The sequence below is a fragment of the Symphalangus syndactylus genome, chromosome 12 (genome assembly GCF_028878055.3).
Source record: "Symphalangus syndactylus isolate Jambi chromosome 12, NHGRI_mSymSyn1-v2.1_pri, whole genome shotgun sequence".
Taxonomy (NCBI): Eukaryota; Metazoa; Chordata; class Mammalia; order Primates; family Hylobatidae; genus Symphalangus; species Symphalangus syndactylus.
The window spans coordinates 52,257,586-52,282,132 of NC_072441.2; the positions used below are offsets into that span (position 1 = coordinate 52,257,586).

Here is a 24,547-nt window from a genome sequence, read left to right on the forward strand (position 1 = left end):
TGCGTATCTATTCTATATTTAATGACTTAAGTTATTTTTAATTTTAATAATTTATAGATGGGTTTTCTACATAGAAAATTCTAGGCTGGGTGCGGTGGCTCACACCTGTTTTGGGAGGCCAAGGTGGGCAGATCACCTGAGGTCAAGAGTTCAATAGCAGCCTGGCCAACATGGCAAAACCCCATCCCTACTAAAAATACAAAAAAAAAAGTAGCTGGGCGCAGTGGTGCATGCCTGTAGTCCCAGCTACTCGGGAGGCTGGGGCAGGAGAATTGCTTGATTGATCCCAGGAGGCAGAGGTTGCGGTGAACTGAGATTGCATGACTGCACTCCAGCCTGGGCGACGGGAGCAAGACTTTGACTCAAAAAAAAAAGAAAGAAATTCTATTACGGGTGAATATTGGCAGTTTTATCTTATTTATTCAATAATTATACTTCATACTTCCTTTTTCATTGTTAGCTGGCAAAAAAACATTATAACGTTCTTAGTGATAGAACATTCTTGTATTTTTCCTGATTGTAAAGTAAATGCTTCTAAGATTTTTGTCATAAGTAATAATGTTTGCTATAGTTTTTTTATCCTATATATTTTTAATCAGGCTGGGGCAGTTCATACTCCTATTTGATGAGAGGTTGATTCATAAGTTAGTATCAAACTTTCAGAATGATTTTCTGTGTCTACTCAGATAATTGTGCACTTTTTATTATTTTCTTGTGGCAACTTACACTAGAGATTTTCTCATGTTAACCATGCTTGGGTCCCTGGGATAAACCCACTCTGGCCATTGCTGGGTTTGGCTTGCTCACTTTCTTTTTTAGGACTTTTGTATCCACATTTCTGAATAAGAATGATTTGTAATTATAGTTGCTTCTGCCAGAAATGCCACTTTTTGTATCAAAGTTATGCTAGCCTCATAAATTTTTACATACTAGATTAATTTGTATGAGAATGCTATTATTTGTTAATGAAGAAATAACTCTTTTCATAATGTATTAGGAGCAGACCTCATAAGATGTTTAGACATTAGGGGCTTAGTAATAATATTGGAAAGACTCTAAATTTTAATTGTGCTATTATATGACCTTACTATTGTATGTATAGAGACAATCATGGGATAAAGATAAAGGATGCTTATTTGCTCTAGTTCTAGATTACAAAATCAGGGATTAGTGATGGAAGATTATTAATTGAATAGTCAACATGGGTGGCTCTTTCTTAGAGAGAGAAGTGAAATTTCTCCCTAGATTGCTTTTTAGCAATGATAAATTGCAGTGATTTAAAAAGGTTTTGACTGGATATTTTCTTCTGCCATTCTGGCAGCTATTTCTAGAGAAACAGACTGTAGGGAAGCTGATTTCTCAATCCATAATTTTTATAATTGATACTTTGATAAAACTGTTAGTGATTATGAAAATTAAGTCCTCTAGAATCATCATGCTAAAGTATATTATTTATTAAATGTATAGTTTAACAGTCAAGCAGAGTTTCTTTTAACACATATTTTAATATGGTGTACAGTTCAAACATTTTTACCAAAAGAGTTTACTTTCTATGGTATAGGAAAGTTGGAATATATGCTTCAGTAAGTCTGAGAGGTACCCCCCATGGGCAATGCAAACTCAAAATTTCTTTAAGATCTCCTGTTTTAAATCTTGTGTGAATATCACTACTCCATGATATATTTATATTTGTTAATTTAGAAATGGCTTAATCTCTGTAAAATATCTATGAAAATTATTCTATGTTTATTCATGACTTTGGCGATCCTTAGGCCATTGCTGAGTGTTGATGTAGATATAGGAATCCCAATTTGAGAAAAACATGTTAAAGCATTCCTTAGTGGTCTCATCGTGAGACTATATCCGGATTGGAAGGACTTTGTGAGATTAGGCAAAGATTTGCCTCTATGAAAGAAGTGTTCCAAAAACGAATGAGAAAGGAAGAAAAGCATTTCACAAGGGGGCACTGTGCCTGGTATGGTACTTGGCATGAAGTAAGTGCTGAAGAAATAGTTGTTGGCTGAGTTAATATACTTAAAAAAAACTGATCTCTAATAAAAAACTAAAGGCCTAAAAAGATGTTTGGAAGTCGAAAGGGATGGTCTTGGCTTTTATTCTTCTTAGATTGCTAGACAGCTTTTTTTAGTTACCAGGAAGTATATTCTAAAGTGCTTTCAGAGTCAGGGGGAAAACATCCATTTGCATATTTTTGTCTTAGGGTATTTACATTCTGTAATTTGCAAGACACTAAAATTTCTTGGATTTGAGAGGAATGATTTATTGAGGTGGCGTGGCAACCTAAGTTTCTAAAATAGAGGTAATTTCTGGGCTCTTTGGCTTCAACTATCTGATTTGAAGAAGGGTCTTACTATAATAGAAGACTATTTGACCTGCAACATTTCATTGTTCAGTTCACCCACCAACACTCTCAGGCTTTGTCAGGGCTATTGAGGAGCTTACTGAGTTATTAATATCATAGCTCTTTGTTTCTCCTGTGGTTTTCTTTTCTTACAGGTCCTCAATTCCTTAACACAGGATAAGTGAGAGGGCAGATTCATTTAGGACAGTTCCGATACCTTAATAAAAATCTTCTCATAATCACACCAGGATGCCGCATTTTACAGAGGGGGAAACTGCACCCTCTGAAGGAAATGACCTTGTCTGCATTCACACAGTTAGGGCTTGAACCCACAGGACTTCGGAGCCCAGACTTCAGATCACTGACTGATAAATGTGTGTGATTGTAAATTTTTAAAGTTCAGTAAGAAAGGAGCAAGAGAAGCAGGTAACACCAAGTTGTTAATACCCTAAGGCAACTGAGAAAGATGAAATGTTATTTCTTCAAAGTGGAGCTGCCTGAGTGGCCAGTATAATCTGTCTTGACCTAAAGCCAGAAGCATTTGTTATTAGGAGACAGGAAACTTATTGTTGAGGCAGGTGTTGCATCCTCTTCGTAACAGGTACATGTCTTTCTCCCCACGTGTAGCAGAGCACTGGACATGTAAAAATGTCCTGGAAATAAAGATGTCATTCAACTGAGCTTGATTATGTCTGATTGTTTACTTGTCTATATTAGTATGTACCTTAATTTCATCAAGTGAATATTTAGTCCAGTAAGGAATATCCATTGAATATAGAGATATATTTCCTTTTTAAGGGGATTTTTTTGGATCTAGATTGTCTGGATTTCTTAAGATTTAGTTTGGAGGGTACTTATTTTATTTTAAAAAGAAAACTCATTGAGAAACTCTAAGGTGACTGTTAAGGTAGAATGCCAGGGAATGCCCAGTGCTATGTGAATCTTCAGTCCCTGCTAGACTGTAAGCTCCCAGAGGCAGGACCTTCCCTCTCATATTCATCCTGTGCCCTTGGTCATGTGTCTAGGCCAATGCCTGGCACATAATAGGCACTTAAAAATAAAGTTTTTTTGGCCGGGTGCGGTGGCTCATGCCTGTAATCCCAGCACTTCGGGAGGCTGAGGCGGGTGGATCGTGAGGTCAGAAGATGGAGACCATCCTGGCTAACACGGTGAAACCCCATCTCTACTAAAAATACAAAAAATTAGCTGGGTATGGTGGTGGGCACCTGTAGTCCCAGCTACTTGGCAAGCCAAGGCAGGAGAATGCGTGAACCCGGGAGGCAGAGCTTGCAGCGAGCTGAGATTGCGCCACTGTACTCCAGCCTAGGTGACACAGCGAGACTCTGTCTCAAAGTTTTTAAAAAATTATTGTTTACTTTTCTACCAAATTTATTTCGCAAACCACAGCAGCCCTGTAAAAGAGAGGCCTGACTGTTAAGAGAAAAACAAACAGCAGCAACAATAGCATCAATACAAGTGTCCCCACCCCCACAAAAACCTCATCCAAAGCTCAGCAGCCTCAGAGATTAAAGGTAGATAAACTCAGGAAGATGAGAAAGAATCAACCAAAAAAACCCGCTGAAAACTAAAAAAGCCAGAGTGCCTCTTCTCCTCCAAATGATCACAGCATCTCTCCAGCAAGGGCACAGAACTGGGCTGAGGCTGAGATGGATGAACTGACAGAAGTAGAGGTTTCAGAAGGTGGGTAATAATGAACTTCACTGAGCTAAAGGAGCATGTTCTAACCCATTACAAAGAAGCTAAGAACCGTGATAAAACATTACAGGCATTACAGGAGCTGTTAAACAGAGTAACCAGTTTAGAGAGGAACATAAATGACCTGATGTAGCTGAAAAATGCAGCATGAGAATTTCACAGTGCAACCATAGTATCAATAACCGAATAGACCAAGCAGAGGAAAGAATTCCAGAGATTGAAGACTATCTTGCTGAAATAAGACAGGCAGACAGTATTAGAGCAAAAAGAATGAAAAGGAATGAACAAAACCTCCGAGAACTATGAGATTATATAAAAAGACTAAACCTATGACTGTTTGTGGTACCTGGAAAAGATGGGGAGAATGGAATCATGTTGGAAAAGAAACTTCAGAATATCATCCAGGAGAACTTCTCTAACCTAGCAGGACTGGCCAACATTCAAATTCAGGAAATCCAGAGAATCCCAGTAAGATACTGCATGAGAAGATCAATCCCAAGACACATAATCTTCAGATTCTCCAAGGTCAAAATGAAGGAAAAAATGTTAAAAGCAGCCAGAGAGAAAGCCCAGGTCACATACAAAGGAAGCCCATCAGAATAACAATGGACCTCTTAGCAGAAACCCTGCAAGCCAGAAGTGTTTGGTGGCCAATATTCAACATTCTTAAAGAAAATAATTTCCAACCCAGAATCTCATATCTGGCCAAATTAAGCTTCATAAACAAAGGAGAAATAAAACCCTTTTCAGACAAGCAAATGCTGAGGGAATTCATCATCACCAGGCCTGCCTTGCAAGAGCTACTGAAGGAAGCACTAAAGTCTATAAAATAACCAGCTAGCATCATGATTACAGCATCAAATTCACACATAGCAGCATTGACCTTAAATGTAAATGGGCTAAATGCTGCAATTAAAAGACAATGTCAAGCTGGATAAAGAGTCAAGATCCATTAGTGTGCTATATTCAAGAGACCCATCTCACAGGCAGAGACACACATAGGCTTAACATAAAGGGATGGAGGAAAATGTACCAAGCAAATGGAAAGCAGGAACAAGCAGGGGTTGCAATCCTAGTTTCTGACAAAACAGACTTCAAACCAACAAAGATCAAAAAAGACAAGGGTATTAGATAATGGTAAAGGGTTCAATTCAGCAAGAAGAGCTAACTAATCTAGATACATATGCACCCAATACAGGAGCATCCAGACTCATAAAACAAGATCTTAGAGACCTACAAAAAGGCTTAGATTCCCACACAATAATAGTAGGATACTTTAACATACCACTTTCAATATTACACAGATCATCAAGACTGAAAATTAACAAAGATACTTAGTACTTAAACTCAGCTAGGGATCAAGTGGACCTGATAGATGTATACAGAATCCCCCACTTCAAAACGACAGAATATGCATTCTTCTAGTGCCACGTCGCACTTAACTCTAAAATCGATCACATAATTGGAAGTAAAACACTCCTCAACAAATGCAAAAGAACTGAAATCATAACAGTCTCTCAGACCACAGCACAATCAAATTAGAACTCAAGACTAAGAAGCTCACTCAAAACCACACAACTATATGGAAATTGAATAACGTGCTTCTGAATGACTCCTGGATAAATAATGAAATTAAGTCAGAAATCAAGAAGTTCTTTGAACAAAGAAACAATGTACCAGAATCTCTGGGACATAGCTAAAGCAGTGTTAAGAGGGAAGTTTATAGCACTAAATGCCCACTTCATAAAGCTAGAAAGACCTCAAGTCAAAAACCTAACATCTCTAGGCTGGGCGCGGTGGCTCACACTTGTAATCCCAGCACTTTGGGAGGCCGAGGCGGGCAGATCACGAGGTCAGGAGATCGAGACCACAGTGAAACCCTGTCTCTACTAAAAATACAAAAAAAAAAAATTAGCCGGGTGTGATGGCGGGCGCCTGTAGTCCCAGCTACTCGGGAGGCTGAGGCAGGAGAATGGCGTGAACCCAGGAGGTGGAGCTTGCAGTGAGCCGAGATTGCACCACTGCACTCCAGCCTGGGCGACAGAGCGAGACTCCGTCTCAAAAAAAAAAAACAAAAACAAAAAACCTAACATCTCAACTAAAAGAACCAGAGAACAAAGAGCAAACAAACTGCAGAGGTAGCAGAAAACAAGAAATAGCCAAGATCAGAGTGGAACTAAGGAGATAGAGACACGAAAAACCCTTCAAAAAATCAATGAATCCAGGAGCTGTTTTTTTTTTTTTTTTGAAAAATTAATAGACTATTAGTAACGAAGAAAAGAGAGAAGAATCAAATAGATACAATAACAAATGATGAAGGGGATATCATCACTGACCCCACAGAAACATAAACAACCATCAGAGAATACTATAAACACGTCTATGCAAATAAACTAAGAAATCTAGAAGAAACTGATAAATTCCTGGATACCTACACACTTTAAAGACTGAACCAGGAAGAAGTTGAATCCTTGAATAGACCAATAATAAGTTCTGAAATTGAGGCAGTAATAAATAGCCTACCAACCAAAAAAGCCCAGGATCAGACAGATTTACAGCTGAATTCTACAAGGGGAACAAAGAGAGGCTGTTACCATTTTTACTGAAACTATTCTAAACAACTGAAAAGGAGGGATTCCTCCCTAACTCATTTTATGAGGCCAACATCACTCTGATACCAAAACCTGGCAGAAATACAATAAAAAAAGAAAACTTCAGACCAGTATCCCTGATGAACATCAGTGTGAAAATCCTCAGTAACGTACTGGCAAACCAAACCCAGCAGCACATCAAAAAGCTTATCCAGCATGATCAAGTAGGTGTCATCCCTGGGATGCAAGGCTGGTTCAATGTATGCAAATCAATAAATGCAATGTATCACATAAACAGAACCAAAGACAAAAACCACATGATTATCTCAATAGATGCGGAAAAGGCCTTCAATAAAATTCAACATCCCTTCATGTTAAAAACTCTCAATAAACTAGATATGAATGGAACATAACTCAAAATAATAGGAGCTGTTTATGACAAACCCACAGCCATATCATACTGAATGGGCAAAATCTGGAAACAGTCCCCTTGAAAACCAGCACAAGACAAGGATGCTGTCTCTCACCACTCCTATTCAGCTTAGTATTGGAAGTTCTGGCCAGGGCAGTCAGGCAACAGAAGGAAATAAAGAATATTCAGATAGGAAGAGAGGAAATCAAACTGTCTCTGTTTCCAGATGACAGGAGCCTATATCTAGAAAACCTCATTGTCTCAGCTGAAAAGCTGCTTAAGCTGATAAACAACTTCAGCAAAGTCTCAGGATACAAATGAATGTGCAGAAATCACAAGCATTCCTGTTCACTGACGGTAGACAAGCAGAGAGACAAATCATGAATGAATTCCCGTTCACAGTTTCACAAAAAGAATAAAATACCTAGGAATACAGCTAACAAAAGAAGTGAAGGACCTCTTTAAGAAGAATTACAAACCATTGCTGAAGGAAATCAGAGGACACAAACAAATGCAAAACACATTCCATACTCATGGGTAGAAAGAATCAGTATTGTGAAAATGGCCATACTACCCAAAGTAATTTATAGATTCAATGCTATTCCCGTTAAATTGAGCTGGAAGCCATTATCCTCAGCAAACTAACACAGGAATAGAAAACCAAACACCACATGTTCCCACTTATAAATGGGAGCTGAACAGTGAGAACACGTGGACACAGGGAGGGGAACAACACACACTGGGCCCTATTGGCGGGGGAGGTGGGGAGGGAGAACATCAGGAAAACTAGCTAATGCATACTAGGCTTAATACCTGGGTGATGGGTTGATAGGTGCAGCAAACCACCATGGCACATGTTTACCTATGTAACATATTCCCCTCTCAGGAAAAATAGTTTTAACTAAAAAACAATTCAGAATTTATTCCTGCCTCTTTTTTTTTTTTTTAAGAACGAACAAAAGAAAACTCCAAAGTATAGGAATACTGTTTTTTATAAGAATAAAAATTTTTTAAAAAGTATAAGAATACTGTTTTATTTAGCTTCAAGTGCCTCGAGGAACTATGTGCTTATTAGATTGTATCTCTCATAACATCTACCATGTGACTGGCCCATAGTAGACAGGAAGAATATTAACTAAGTGAATGAACTTCATAGTTTTAGTTCATAATTCTCACAAAGTAGTTGTCTTGGTGAACATGAGCTGCTTCAGAATTCCCTCATGTTGCCGTCTTTCTCTTTGGACTTCAGTAGAAAAATATTCAGTTATGTTTCATGTCAAACTTTCCATAACTCAATTACTGTACAGTCATATGTTATTAAATGATTGGGATATGTTCTGTAAAAAATGTGTTTTTAGGCATTCTCATCATTGTGTGCATATTGTAGAGTATACTTACACAACCTTGAGATGTCATACTCGACTGCACACCAAGGCTCTGTGGTGTAGCCTGTTGTTCCCGAGCTAAAAACCTGTACAGCATGTTATTTCAGTCCGTTGAAACACAGTGGTAAATATTTTTGTATCTAGACATAGAAAAAGTACAGTAAAAATACCGTATGATTATCTTATGGAATCACTGTCATATATGCAGATTGTCATTGGCTGAAATGTTGTTATGTGGCACATGACTCTACAAAGTTTCCTGAATTTGTTTGCATTTCTTGCTAACTTGATTCTGCTATAGGTACACCAAACTTAAAGCTTTTATATAATTAAATGTGAATGACATTTGAATTACTTATAACGAGTAAAATGATTTACAGTTTTCAGATAGCCCTGAAAGCTTAGCACTTCAGAATGCAGATGGTCCCTGAATTCTGATGGTTCCTGAGTTCTGATGGTTCCATTTAGGATTATTCAACTTTAAGATGGGGTTACAGTTTCTATGGAATGTGTTTGGCTTTCTCACTATCCTAAAGTCAAAAAATCCTAAGTTGAATGATTGTAATTTGGAGACCATCTGCTGTGTTGCCAGCATTAAATACATTTTTGACTTACAATATTTTCAACTAACAGTGGGTTTATTGGGATGTAGGTGTAGCCCAAAAAGTATCTGAGACGAGTCTTAATCCGTTTAGTTTATTTTGTCAAGGTTAGGGACATGCATGGAGGAAATAAACATGGAATCACAGAAACAGTCTATGGCCTGTAGCTTTCTCCAAAATGATTTTGAAGGCTTCAGTATTTAAAGGGGAAAAGTGGGCTGAGAGCGTACTGTTATCCACTTGTTGCAAGAGAAAAGGAGCAGGTAGGGGAGTAGTCAATTATGTATTCCTCTCAGCCTTAGTGAATGGGCACTTTACATAAGATAAGGTGAACATAGAGTAGCTACCTATGGAGATATTAAAGCTTTTTATCTATAGGTATCTGCTTAGGAACAAAAGGAAAGGCAGCTTCTTGCATGACTCAGCTTTCAGCTTAATTTTTTTCTTTTGGCATAGTGAATTGGGGTTCAGATTGGAGTTTTTGTTTTCTTTCACATAGGTAAGTCAGGAGCATCCATAATTGATTGTATCCAAAGAGGTATCAAAGAGGTCAGAGTCAACAAATAAAAACAGATTTGTATATTTATGTGTTTGAGGAGGATTAGTCATTCGTTTTAGAGGACCAAATGTTTTAATAGTTTCCAAATGAACAGACTCCAAAGCAGTTTAAGCATCACTGAAACATCAAATAAAAAACCTTGATAATGGAGAGAGGTCTCTCGCAAAAGAGCAGAGCTGCACATCAGTTTTACTTATTTCCTTAGGCATATACCTGTAATTTTTTATTTAAAATGTCAGGTCTGCTTTGGTGCAATTGGTATGTCAATCGGTGTATGCATATTATCTCCCAGCCTGCCCAAACCACCCAAATTAGTGTAGCTTCAAAGCTTAACTTTAATCTTGATTCCTACTAGCCTCCAAAAATTCTTTGCTCTGTATGCAACTGAATGTTTTGAATGTTTATATAGCAGTGTCCCTCACTTTGCAATACTATTTGGGACAGTGAATGTATTACCACTGTTAGCCTTCAGGCCGTCATCTCCTATCACACCCTACGGTACCTGTTCTTCCAGTTAACCTTATCAGCAATGCAGACTTTTCTCTCAGTGCCCACCATCTAGGTCAGGGCTAGACCCTCCTGACTCTGCCTCCCAGCATTTCAGTTGCTGCTTTTCAGTTTCTGTGGCATCAGGAGTCTGATCTTTACCACTGTTCTCTAGTCCTCTTTCTTAAACTCCTTCAGCGCCTCCACTTGTCTTCTGTGAAAAGACAACAACCTGCAGGAGAAATCCCGTTAGGACCTGGCATTGCCTGCCTCTCTTTCCTTTTCCTTAGCTCTTCATCTACTCATTCTCTAGGTATCAACCTTAAAGAACCATCTGTAGTTCTTCAGAAACTCCAAGGTAAACATGCTTCTGTAAACTAACGTCTGCAGTTTGCTTTGCATGAATGCCTTTCAAGTTTCCTTTTCCTAATTACTTATTTATTTCTCCCCATTAGCATGAGTCTGTGAGGGCAAGGTCCATTTCTTCCCCCTCCATTTTCGTTCCTAACGCAGGCTAGATGGATGCTGAGTGGAAGCTGCTGGGTGAATGAGTGAGAACCAACCAGATCCTCCCTATTGCTTTTTATGGTTGATTCCTTAGTCCCATTTCAGATGAACTGGTTTCCTTTCTTCTCCTCCTCCTTTGTTTCTCTCTTAACAATTTCCACATACCTCTGACTCAGTCTGTCTGAAGTACAGCTCTGCCTTGATCAAAACCTTCAGTGGATTATCATCTCTTGCAAAATCCTTTTCATGCTCAATATCATTTCCAGCCTTTACTGGTCAGTCTCTAATATGCATTTGCAGCTGTATTTCCCATGCTTCTCCTTGCCAACTCCAGACCAGCCTCTTGTCCATTCTTCTGTCACACTCTGCAGCATACTATTTCTGTGGTTGTGTTCATATCATACCCTCAGATAGGTGTTTCATTGTCCCAGTCACTGCCTAGTGAATTAAAAGTCAAAATGTCCCCTACCCCACAATCAGAATCAGTCTTCCATTCTGTATCTGTAAATACCACTTCTACGTTTTTCCTTCCATTATGGTATGTATCCCATTCTACTTTTTATTATAGCCTTTGGTTTTTGCTTTACTTTTGTGTATCTGTACCTAATAGATTATCCTTGAGATAACAGCTATATCAGTTTAAGCTTGAAAGCCACGGACAAGCTTGTCCAATCAATGGCTGGTGCTATTCAGTCAGTATGAATAGAGCATGTGCCTTGACTGGCAAACATCAGTTTGAATCCCTAATATGCCACAAATAGCTATATAATCTCTGCCTCTTCTTTCTTCTAGTTTCCCAGCTTGTAATAGGAAGATGATAATACCAAATTTGTAACATGCTTATGCAGATTAAGTGAAATAATGTATGGAAAGCATATAGCCCATGACAGAATGCAAAAAATAGTCATGATTACTGCTGTTACTGTTACTATAGATATGTAGTCACCATCGTAGAAACATATTGTTTTGTTTGAGCTTTTAGAATTAATGACTTTAATTGTGTGGCTAATTTCTAGCTGAATATAACTGAAGCTAGAAATTACCTATTAGGCTTACCATTAAATATAAAGCATTTTTTCACTATCTTACACAGTCTTTTATTATTACTTATTTTGGCATTACAACATTTTGCTGGCAACAAGGGTTGCTTGCTTCAATTTTTCCAATAACAGAGGGCTAAACTGCTGTCAGTACTTGTGAAAAGAAGAAGAATACCAAGCCTTAAATCCTATATAGCCCAGTCTTTTCCATGCTATTTTGCAGCATATGGATTGAATTTCCTATGGTCAGAGTTATTGAAACCCGACTTATGGTGTTGGAGGGAGCAATAAAATACCAGAAGGACTTCTTTAGCCTGCCAGTGGGCTATTCTCCCCCTCAGATTAACTTTTGTTGAGTATATGTGTTCTATTAGAACTTAGATGGATGGCACAGTCAGAATGCATAGTCTTTGTACCAAATAACTTAGTAAAATTGAAGTCACCTAAGGGGAAGGACATCTAATTATATTATGCTTTTGTAAATTGTTAGGAAAGATATAGTGCAGATTATTCTTAATTTGAATTAGGTGTTTCGTGCTTACTATGTTAGTGTTTCTTAGAATTGAAATTATGGGAAGATGATTCACTGTGAGGAAATACCTAATTTTTTTACCTTCCTTTTTTCCGACTAAAATTATGAATAACTCATCAAAGAAGAAAACTCCAATATAGTCACCAAAAAATGACAAGAATTGATCATACATATTTAAAGCATATGTGTCATTTTCTACACTGGTGAAAATAGATTGAGGAAATAGCACTAGAAATTGACTTAAGACCTAGACACTGGTAGAAGAATGACATATTACCAGAGACTAAAATACTGGAAGAAGACAGTGAATTAATGTCAGTTTCACCAACTGATGATGATGGTTATGATGGTGGTGAGAACATTTAGTAGGCAAATTTTCAGGCCCTGTGTAAGTCAATTAATGGTCATTGTTTCATGCTGCAGTTTTTATAAGAATCCCTATGAAATGCATGTTATTATTTTTACCTTTATTTTACAGATAAAAATACTAGGGCTTCAACAGATAGTCTTACCCAATGTCACATAACTTGTAAAAGAAGTGGGACTTAAACTGAGACCAGGCTAACCTACTGTCAGTCCTCTTAATCCCAATGCTGTACTGATAAGGCTACAGTCCTTCTTTCTGTAGGTGACAGTGAGGGCAAAGTTCTGAGAGTGAGTTCTTAAGTTCTTCTCTAGGAACACAGTAGCTGTTGGTTACAGCAGAGCCACCAACTAACCAGACCACCACTTCAAAGGCTTTAATGAGGGGGATTTACAGATTGACATGGAAAAACTCTTTGTAGTAAATCCTTTATGGCAGTGACACCATTATAAGCTCCATCAGGAAGAAGAGGAAGATAGACTATGTGATTTAGATACTATGTTTCCTGAAAGCCGATTTCAGTCGAACCACTCTGTTGGCATTCCATGCCATTGCATGGCAATTTAAACTGCAAAGCCTAAGCAGAGGAGAGTTAACAGTGTGGTTACAATTGGTGTACGTACCCCTTGATCCTAGATGGAGGCATTCTGTTAATAATCCCCACCTGGCTCTGCAAATGGCAGGATTCCATCCAACAATCCAGAGGAGGCTGTCTAACGTCCCTGAGGTCTCCTAGCAGACCCAGATCCTGTTTGAGTTTGGCCTTTCAACAATTTTATTATGGCTGTGGGTGCCTATTTCCAAACACCCACAGCCTATCATTATTAGTTATTCAATAACATCCCATTAGACATGTTCTTTAAGATTTAGAAAAATGCCCAGAAGACTACAGATTCCCATAAAGTGTTCTCACTGATACAGTTTGACCCTACAAACTGGAGAGTGAAAAAATAAAACACAGACACAAACATGAAAGTCAGCCTTTCTACTGAAATACATCTCACATTGGCCATGCAAGATTTATGTAATACCAAATATCTATTATTTCAGAAATGAAAGCACACATGGCTGCTGTGAAATAACAGAAGTGAAATTTCATATTTAAAAAGGAGCTAATTCAAACAAGCATCAGAAGTAACACATTTTATTGGTTGTAAGACATTTGTACATTATAGCATCTTGAAATGGGAATTCTTTTTAAAAGATGGCCTCTTACAAATACTTTGTCATGAAATGGTGGTAACATATAAGGCCCCTTTTAAAACGTAAGAGAGATGATGTCATTTTTGCTCAAATCTTCCTGGCTTTGAATCTCCATAAAATCCAAGAACCTTTACCATAGACTACATGGCTCAGTATGATCTGGCCACTCACTGCTTCTGTAACTTCATTTCCCAGGACTTTTCCCCCCTCGTTTTTTTCTCTTTTTGTTGCAACCGTGCTGGTCTTTCCGTTCTTAAATCACCTAGGCATACTTCTACCTCCAGGTCATTGCCCTTGGTGTTTCCTCTGCTGGGAATGTGTTTCCACTGAGAATCCCATGGTTCATTCTCACATCTACTTCAGATATTTATTCAAGTCATACTTATTTAGGCTTTCTCTGGCCACCTTATCTAAAATTGCAGCATCCTAACATTCCCTGTCTACCGTTCTGCTTCATTTTTCTCTTTAGCATTTATTACCAGCTGACAGTTCGCATTTTTTATTTACCTTGCTTGTAGTTTGTCTCTCCCCAGTACGGTATAAGGGATTTTTGTGTATTTTCTTCACTACTGAATCTCCAGGTCTTAGACGAATGCCTGCTACAGACAAGACACTTAGTAAATATATACTGAACATATGAATAGCTATAATATAAATATAAAATATATATGTATATATGAATATGCCAAATATAAAAGAATAAATCAATGGATTACATGCTCAAAGGTTGATAAGGTGGGGAAGAGGGTAAATATTACACTAAGCCTGTCCAGTGGCTCATGGTCTAGGATTTGGGCATCTTGAGTCATAAACTTGCCTCTGTTACTAGCTATCTGAGTAGAGTTTGCAGGTTAATCCCCTGGGCCTCCAGGTGGGACTACAGAGTATAGATGTTATAACCTCTCAGTTAGTTGAGGCTTCAGCTAAAAACCATTGAAAAATGAGGACCAGAACTGGGAATCTGAAGTGAAAGAAACCATATCTTTTAATATAAATATTATCACCAGAAATGGTAGTTGTAAGGAGAGTCTTAATACAAAAGACTTTGGAGTTAATTTTTGGTTCAGTTGCCTTTGTTCTATAAATAGTGAAACTGAAGCCCAGGATTTGAGAGACTTAGCCAAGGTCAGGTGCTAATTGGTGGCCAACCATAGAACTGTACTCAACAACCCTGACTCAACCTGACTGAACCCCATGTTCTTTTTACTTTAATTAGTACACAGAGTAAATACTGGTGATTAAAAACAAAAAAGAGTTATATTTAGGCTGTTTTGGTATTTTGTTCAACTTAAATTTGATGAATTCACCTGATGGAAAGAATTCATAGATCAATTTATCTCTCTTTGTGACTTAATTCAGCTTCCAGAGGAGATTGGAAAACTTGAAGATAAAGTGGAATGCGCTAATAATGCCCTGAAAGCAGATTGGGAAAGATGGAAACAAAATATGCAAAATGATATCAAGTTAGCATTTACAGATATGGCTGAGGAGAATATCCATTATTATGAACAGGTAATTAGTGTTATTTGATATTGCTTCATTTTAAAGTTATATTCTCATTTACTTTTGGTCTGTCCAATGTTGAAAGAGTGTATTAAAGAACAAGTGTCACATTCTAATGCCTCTCTGGTAGCTTAGTTTCGATGAAGTTGTCAGTTACCATTTGGTTTTGTTTATCCTCAGTTTGTTGTTTTGGATTTGAATTCTTCAAAAGCATTTGATAATGCTTTCTAATGATTTTCCTAACTACTACTCTTTCCTCTCTCTTCTCCGTTTATGAAGAGTTTGCAAAGGAAGGAAAGGAGCAGAGATTTGAATGAGCAGAAAATCATTTCAGGGCCTGTTCTCTATGTCCTTGCTATCCCTGTCTTCTGTAGCTATTCTGAAACCATCAACAAAGGAGCACACCATTCCATCAGCAAAAGAGTAAAAACATCTTTTTTTAAGTTCATTTTGTTTTTCAAATGATTGTATTTCATTTTTTTTACAACTGACTTTTCCTCAGAGAAGTTTTTTTTTTTTATTGTAAACATGCTTTTTCTAGAAAGTATATTTTAAAATAACATCTTTAACCTTATCTCTGGCTGAATTAACGAGTATATGAAATTATTACATTAAAAAAATTATGTCTTACAGCAGTGGTCTCCAACCTTTTTTGTACCAGGGACAGGTTTCATGGAAGACAAGTTTTCCATGAACCTAGGTGGGGGGCGGGGTCAGTTTCAGGATGAAACTGCTCTGCCTCAGATCATCAGCCATTAGTTAAATTGTCATAAGGAGCACACAACTTAGATCCCTTACATTTGTTAAATTGTCACAAGGAGCACGCAACTTAGATCCCTGCGCATCCCTTATTGCTCGGTTCACAATAGCATTTGCACCCCTGTGAGAATCTAATGCTGCCTCTGATCTGATAGGGAGTAGAGCTCAGGCAGTAATGCTCACCCACTGCTCACCTCCTGCTGTGCGGCTGGGTTCCTAACAGGCCAATGACCAGTACCAGTCCGTGGCCCAGGGGTTGAAGACCCCTGTAATTTATAGTATATAGTGCTTATCAGTTTTAAAGAACTTTAAACTGAAATATGATGTATCTTGAAAGATTAACTGATATTGATGTTTTTATTCACCAAGAGTTAATTAAGCCCCTTCTATCACCAGACATTGTGCCTGGCCCTGGAGAGACCACAGTATGCAAGACAAACACAATCTGTTTCTCATATAGTTACAGCCAATGGAGGAAACAATCACAAAGAGAGCATAATAAAATGGTATAAGGTTCAGTATAGAAAGACATTGCAGGGGCATAAAACCTAATCTAGAAAAAATAAGGATATGTTTATGCAGAGACCTGAATGATGAATAAGGAGTTGCCAGATAAGAGTGTGAGAAATGGAGTTGGAGCAGAGAAAACACATGCACAAAAGCGTAGAAGGGAGAGAGAACATGTTCAGATAACTGAGGTTCTATTTTGGAGGAAGAAGGAGTGAAGGTAGTTTTGAATTGAAAGATTAAGCTGAACAGTGCTTTATAAATTTAGTCTTTTATCTTTAAGGGAAATGGGAGCCATTGAGTAGTTTTCAGGAGGAAACTGACCGGATCAGACTTGCCTTTTGGAAAGATCGCTCTGACTGTACATGGGTTGGAGTTAGGCAACACTGGACATGATGAGACTAGTTAGGAGGCAGGAAAGGCAGAGATGTGAACTGACCTAGGAGTTTGATGTTAGTGGGCTAGAGATTATCAAACAGATCCGTGGTTTTATTTTGTTTTGTTTTGTTTTGTTTTTTAACTGGGTAGGACTGGAAAGATCATTTTCTGTCTCTCCTTAATTTTTTATTCTGGTAACAACCGTGAGTAAATTCAAGTATCTAAAATGAATTTCCCATAAATCTCAGATTTTGAATGACATAAAATATTTCTTTTTAATGAACACATTTATCAACATAAGGCTTTATTACCATTTAACTGTTTAAATCCACAGAACTAACCTTACTTCTCCTTTATAGTAGAACTTGTCTACACTTACATTACAGAATTGTTAAGAAAGTCAACTTGTGATGGGTAACAAAACAATACAACCAAAATTTTAATTGAGATAATTTATAAGAAAATGCCTTAAATTAAAACATGCAGTTTTCTATAAATGATTACAAAACCTAAGTATATTAGGGTATAAAAATCACATGACAAATGCATTTAATATATTTTCCTTTAAATGTTAAGATCTGCCAATTTTTCTGAATTTGGATTTTTTTTAAAAGTGTTCATAACAATTCCACAGAATTTCAACTAAAATGTTTGGGTTTTGACCGTACTTCTCCCATAAAAACGTATTTATTTTCAGTCTCATTGACTGAATTCAGTTTATACAAAACGTTCCCTTCTTAGAAACAGCTAAATGAGCATCGCTGTGCCATATTGCAAATTTTGTTTTTCACAGCAGTTTCTATCAGTGTGTGATGTTTTTAATCTTTCCCCAAGTGTACTACATTTCTAAATGTTACAAAAATATATCAAGTGTCCTCCACCTTAAATGTATCAATTTGGAGGGATCATTGTTTCTCTTTTGTATAACTTCCAGAGATCCTTATATCTCCAATTATTTGTTGAATTTTTCCTGAGTGAAAAACTTTTAACAGATTTGGCACATCAGTCCAGTAAAACAAAATCAAGAAGTTGGAGCCCTTAAATGATCAAGGATTCTTAGCAGAAAGATTAAGGCCTAAACAGCAACAATCTGTCACTAACTATTAACATCAGAAAATCTCAGATATACAGGGAAGTGAAATGTTCCAGAGGTCATTCATTTCCTGTTTAATTTCATCACGTTCTAATGGAAATACTTCTTTTTTCATCAGTATTCCCAAAAGGGTCTGTTCCTAGTGTGATGGATGAAATAGGGTATATATACATTTGCCTTTGGATTTACCTGTATTAAGTTCTGGTCACAGATTGTTTAGAAATTAAAACTTAAATATCAAAATGGCAGAGGGAGATTATATTATAAGTATGTGGTATGGGTCTGTATCCAACTCCAGTTATTATCATATTGTGCAATAATTGTGTCATGTTATACTTAGAGGCATCTATTACATCTAAGAACATGTAATAATCAGTGTCATGTTGTACTTAGATGTATGAATTTATTGGGAGAGAGTTGATTCTAAATCCAGAACAGGTGTCTCAATTGAAACTTTTACTAGGTAAAATGATGTTGTTCCCATTTTGTTCTATATGACCAATAATTAAGGATAAATGTGTTGAGTCTTTTTAAACAAATGAATAACAAAACAATAAAATTAAAAATCCATTTGAGCAGGGTGAATGATTTCAAAGTATACTGATACCCAAATAACGAAAGAAAATGACTTCCTGCTAATGTGAAGGGATTCTAAAACAGTAAAACATCCATGCCCTAAATACAGGGCATGGATGTTTCCTAACTTTTTTCTTGAAGGTGCAAAAGAATATCTGCTTTGTTGCTGTCAATGCTGATGATGCTAATGATGAAGGCTTGAGAGCAAGTGATTCCTGGCTGATCTTACGAAGTGGAAGAGCGCATTCTTCTCAAAGCTTTATTTTAATATCATTGAATTCACTTGGCTATCCAATGTCCTCTTATGATTAGACTTTGAGGGCTTATTTGGAAATTCTGGCAGGAAAGTGCAGCTATTTAGGAACTGCTTTAGAATAGCTCTGGACTTGGCAAGAACTATTAATATAAAAGAGAACAATTACCTTTTGGCAGGATGAGCACAAAAAATGGGGAACAATTTACCCAGTCCAGTGAAATTACCTTTGTTATTAAGGAGGTGACAGACAACTCTGATGTCCTTTTGGTCATTTAATGTCTTTGTTTTCTTTGTCTCTAACACATCAAGGACAAGGCTGATAGTAAGAAAGGGTAGGGAATTCACAAATATTCCCAATGAAAAGGGTAGGGCTAGTAAAGGGAGCTATGTTCAAAGGTGTCTATGGCACACAGCAGATTCTTAATACGTGCCTGCTAAATTAACATTTCTGAGTACCTGCTATGATCCGGCCCTGCTCTGTATCTCACATGTGGCATCTCACATGACCTTCTCTGTAACTCTTGGAGATAGCGCTCTTCTCTCTCTGCAGTCTTGCTGGCCCAAGTTTCTACTAATGTTAATTTTTGCCAAATTATGCAGTTTGTAGTTAAGTGAATATGATAAAGGAATATAGTTTATTCCTTTGCATAGCTTATTTTATAATATAGTTCATTCCTTTGAATAGTTTATTTTAAAATTATTAGTAAATATATAGAAATGCTTGTTTTATTATCTTATTTTTCTGGTTATAAAATTAATACAGGCTCACTGAAAACAATTACAGCAACAAAAGCTCAGTACACAAATGTATGATGAGGATAAAGAATACCCATATAATCCTTTCTCCTAGCGAGTGGTTCATTTAAATATAATTACAGAAAATAATTTGCTATTTTAAGATTAAATTATTGTTAGATTTTCTGCATGGGTCTTTGGAATGTGTCAGCATAAAAACACATGTTTACTTATTTTGTGTCACAATGATTAAAATGAATAGTATTTTGAGTTCCATATTTTTCATTTATTTTACATATGTTTCCACAGTGTCATAATTTTCTTATGATACATCATACTGATGTATATTTATTAGCTTAGATAATAATAGTTAAACATTTGTTTTTTTCTTCTATCATTACTATTTAAAATAATTATAAATATTAGCTTTTTGAAAACTTACTTGGTAAGAATTTCAAGAAATAAGCAGGTCTGTGATTACTGCACTTCTTATTCTATCAGTCTTATTTAGGAATGTCAGTTCCCTTATGTAAACTCATTTATGTGAGATTCTGTTATCATCAAAGCCCTGTGCTAAACACGGGGGTGGCGTGGCATGGGGAGAGGTGATCCAAATTCACACTTAAGTCTTGCTGTTAGGAGGCTAAAGTTGATTAGGGAAAAATAATATATAAAAATATTTATTCATTTATTTGATTAATACAGCCCTAAAGTTATTTTTTTCTAATGGTGAAGTATTTAAATTAGTTTTTTTGCTTGATTGTAATGGATAGACTGAATAAAAGGTTCTATTCTTAGCAGATAACACAAATATATTTATATGGACGTCTAGCAAGCAGAAAAACAATTCTAGCAAAGGAAAATTTCTGAAAGATTTTGAGGAAAAGAAAAAAATCGTTACAAGGGTATCTGTCTAGCCAGATGAACAGTACTACTAATGTTTTCTTAAAATCCAAGTCTAGTTATTTATGGCTCATTTAAAAATTACAGAAATTTTGTAAAAATAGATCTCACAGCAGTCCTCTAAAAACTAAGTATGAATAAGCACTGAGTGTCCAGAAGGTTCTTCAAGTGTAGTTTTACTTATTTAGGGATTTATTTCTTGTTGTGTTGGGAAAATGGTGAAATAAATTCTAGTGACATGGTTGTTTGTTTTAAACTTAATACTACACTACATACTTCAGAACATTTTGTAGATTTTGTAAATATTTACTTGAAAACATCCTGGTCCAAATTAGGACAATTTCCAAGTATTCTGACCTTAAGAGGTTAAACTATATTGATAATGATGATAAAACTGCTACCTAAGCAAGATTTGGTTGGATGGCATTTAGATTCCTGTCAGAAATTTCATTCTGTTCAAAGCTGAAAGTCAGGAAAAGTATTGATTTGTGCTCATCTGTGAGTTGAAAGGAGCAATGAGGGGAATGGTCTCCCTAGACTTAATTGTGATTAACAGAGAACTGTTATCTTAACATGACAGTTCCATCGGGAGACAGTACTATTTTCAGAATCTGGGAGGTGAAAGCAAAGGAAGGAAAACTTGGCCATTCTCAGTCATATTTCCTAGAATTTAGTAAAGTAGCTTAAAAAATTAGAGAAAAGTTAGTTATACTTTCTCAAAATCATACACTCTAAATGAAAATATGGCTTGAGAGGAGTGGACAATTCTAAAAAGTGAAAAGAATGAAGCAGGTAAAGAATCTGACACAGTTATACCTGTGGACCATGGGTCATGGAAACAAAGATGATAGAGGAGGATACAGTCAAGGAGGAATACAGAAAAAAACGGGCAGTGTCAGTAAAAGCATATGTCAGGAAGAAGAGAGTTTTGGGGGAAAACATGTGAAGAGCTTCCAAACAGCACCCGAGTCAAATGAGAGTAGGTATGAGGAGCATCTTTGGAAGCAAGAAAATTAGGAATTAATATGTTATCAAAAAATTAATAAAAATGAATTCCTAGTGGAAACTGTGTAATGTAAACTAAGAAAACAGAACTAACTCATTTCTGTTTCACTGCTGTTTTCTCCATGAAGGAGAATGAAAGTATAAGATGAAAGGATTAGGCAAATACAAATAAAAGTTAACTAAAATCCAATACATTTGAAGAGGTAATAAAACAAAAACTATCCATTGCCGCAAAAAGAGATGGCTGGGTGTCTTCTGTCTTTCAGTGAGTGGTGCAAAAGCCCACCCTTTCCCAACCTGAGAGCAGTACTTACAAAGCCCCAGTTGAAGCTCTTAATTCTAAATTTACTCATAGAAGGAAGATTGACAGACCTTTACTTACCCAGGAGAAATGCAGGCCATGTTACTTTCCTAGGTGAAGCCTAAAATTACCCCCAGAGAAGGTTTTCAACAATACTGGAACAATGTTTCTAAAGTAACCTCCTTTGTAATTTCTGATGCACACCATGCACAGTCACCTAATACTTGCTCAACCCTTTGTCAATAATAGCCTGTCTTAGAGAGAGAAGGATGGATATGGTAGGAGAGTTACCCAGATAGCGTTGTTCAGCATAGTTTTGAGCCTAAGAAATGGCAGGTAGTGTTTGAGTTTTCTTTTAAATTGTTGGAACAGAGGTGTAATAGATGGTCTGTATTGAATCTTTTTTTTTTTATGTTGGCCATAAAAAAAGGCTCCTAGGCTGAATCTCTGTCAGGAGGCACATTCTTTAAAGTTAAATTCTCTTTCCTTATTATGAAACAAAGAAGTTGACTAGAGCTGAAATAATCCAGAGTTATCCAGGACAGGGAATTTTGAATCCATAACAAGGTGCATTTCTTTTTACAGTCATGCCTCCTAATAGTTACTAAAGCCTGACCTAAACCCTAGACCTCAGGAGACAGATGCCCTGATGGTGCTAAAATAGGCCTTCAGAAAAGAGCAGTCTATATCTTTGGAACTATGTGAAGAATATCTCAGAACTATATTATACACCCTAAAATTGAATAGATTCCAGTTACATGTAGGCCCTATTTCTGGCAAAGCAAACACACCAGCTTGAGAGGATAAGAAGCTTAGAAGTTTACTCAGTCTAGCCATTTTTATACCAGTTAACTTTTCCAATTCGTTACATCCTTGTACCTGCATTATCCTACTGTCTTATTCATTGGGAAGTACTCACTGGAAGCCTGAATGCATTAAGAAATTCAGGTTGCATCATTGCTACTTTTCTGTGGATCATCTAATTTATTTAGGGATGATCATCAAAAGGAAAACAACAACTTTTCATCTTTTTAATGCCATTAAATGGCAACACATTGAATAGAGTTTTCTCCTTGTGTTTCGAGAGACCAACATTGTTATTGATTATTTAATGATTAACCTTGTCCTTTTAACCAAATATATCACTTTTTTGTTGAGCCATCAGTTCTTTTTTCAAATAGAATCTAAAGGCACATACAAATGATCAGAGCAAAAGATACAGAAATGGAATAGCCTTCTGTGATTCTAGGACATCTTTGGAGGCAAGCCACCATATAGACTCCAAGAAACTGCCGTCTCAGTTTGACACATTATTACCAGGAAATTTGGATAAGTGAAGAAGCAAGAATTGTAAGCTGAACTCAGGGAAATCTACATTTAAGGTATTTCACAAATAACTTTTTAAAAATTGACTATTAGAGGAAGTCCCTGGGCATAGTTCTTTGGGTCTCGAATTATTGTGTGTTTGTGGTATACATGATCCCACAATCCTTTACTTCCACTGATTGAGGATAGCAACTTGATAGCCAGATTACTCCCATTTAGGTTATACTGTTTCATTTTGTTGGAGAAGGTTGGCAATGCATCTTAGCATGTTTTAAGTTTCTAAGAAATTCTTAGGAAAGAAACCTACTCACCTTTCTTTATCCTCTCTCATACCGAATTTGTTTGCTCACAGAAGCCATTTATGGAGTAATTGTCTGAAATGTTCTCTAGAAAACAGAGGGAAAACACATGATAGAGATATAAGATTTCTAATGCTCATTAGAGTGTTCATTTTAACACCACTTGAACGAGGTTAGGTAACCATGAGGTCTTGACAGAGTAGATTTTAATTCAGCATGGCTTAAAACACTGCTCTGTTATAGCCAACTGCCTTTGAACTTACGTTTGCATAATTTGATGCAACTTTTCACTGATGTATAGATGAATATTCCCCTACCATAGCAAATAAGAAGGTAAATATTATCTTCTATGTTATTGATAAGGTCGTGCTTTCACATTCCAGGAGGTAAATCTAAAATCTAACTAGTTTCTTTCTGCAGGAATCTTTATATTCAAGCCAAAGTTATTTTGAATAAGATAATCTTTAGCATGGAGAATGATAATATGCTTTTTAGAGGTCAATTTATTTAATTTTCTGGGTATTTGTTTTGGTGACCTCTTAATTTAAAAAAAACTTAATTTTTTTCAAAAGTTAAGTTTTATGAGTCATATTAAGGTCCTGTTGTATTAGAAGACACTTCTGACTTAAAAAAAAAAAGTAATTATTAAGTAGTTAAGCAGGTTTATTTACTAAAGAAGTTCTCAGAGTACTTTATGTGCTTGTATGGTTGTGAATCTGAAGACATAATAATTTTCTTGACTAGATCAGTGTTTCTTCTTGCAGGATGAGTGTTCTACAGAACATAGTTTAGGAAATCTTGGGTAATAGTGTTGATCTCTAATGCTACTTTAAGTGTGGACTGATATTCGTTCCCTAAGTTATTACAGATTCAATTTAGAAGTTAAATCAGTTGGAATCTTCGATAGCAATTAGACATTGCCAAGACAACCAAGTAGGTGATTAGGTGGTTTGACTTGTTGAATTCTATGGAAAAATTCAAATATTGTCCAGCTTTTGTGGTGATTTGCATGTAGCATGAATTACAGACTAGTCATGGCCAGTAAGACCATTTAATGGCCCTTAGATGACTGAAAGAAGAAAAAACAAAACAATTGTTCTTCACCACAGGTAGTTTAAGAAGCATTGCTCTGAAGTTCCTTCTGGTTTTT

General features: G+C 36.6%; 1 protein-coding gene across 4 annotated transcripts in view; it reads left to right on the forward strand.

Annotated features, from left to right (window-relative positions):
* The window catches only part of SNX7 (sorting nexin 7), a 105,447-nt gene that overhangs the window by 68,067 nt on the left and 12,833 nt on the right, over positions 1–24,547 (forward strand). For 3 of the 4 annotated variants that reach the window (XM_063624349.1, XM_063624348.1, XM_063624346.1), the window contains one exon: positions 15,116–15,268. The exons of the other annotated variant lie outside the window; for it this stretch is intronic. In XM_063624349.1, the coding sequence (XP_063480419.1) occupies positions 15,116–15,268 (153 nt within the window). The remainder of the gene's footprint in view (positions 1–15,115; positions 15,269–24,547) is intronic. 4 annotated transcript variants of the gene reach the window in all.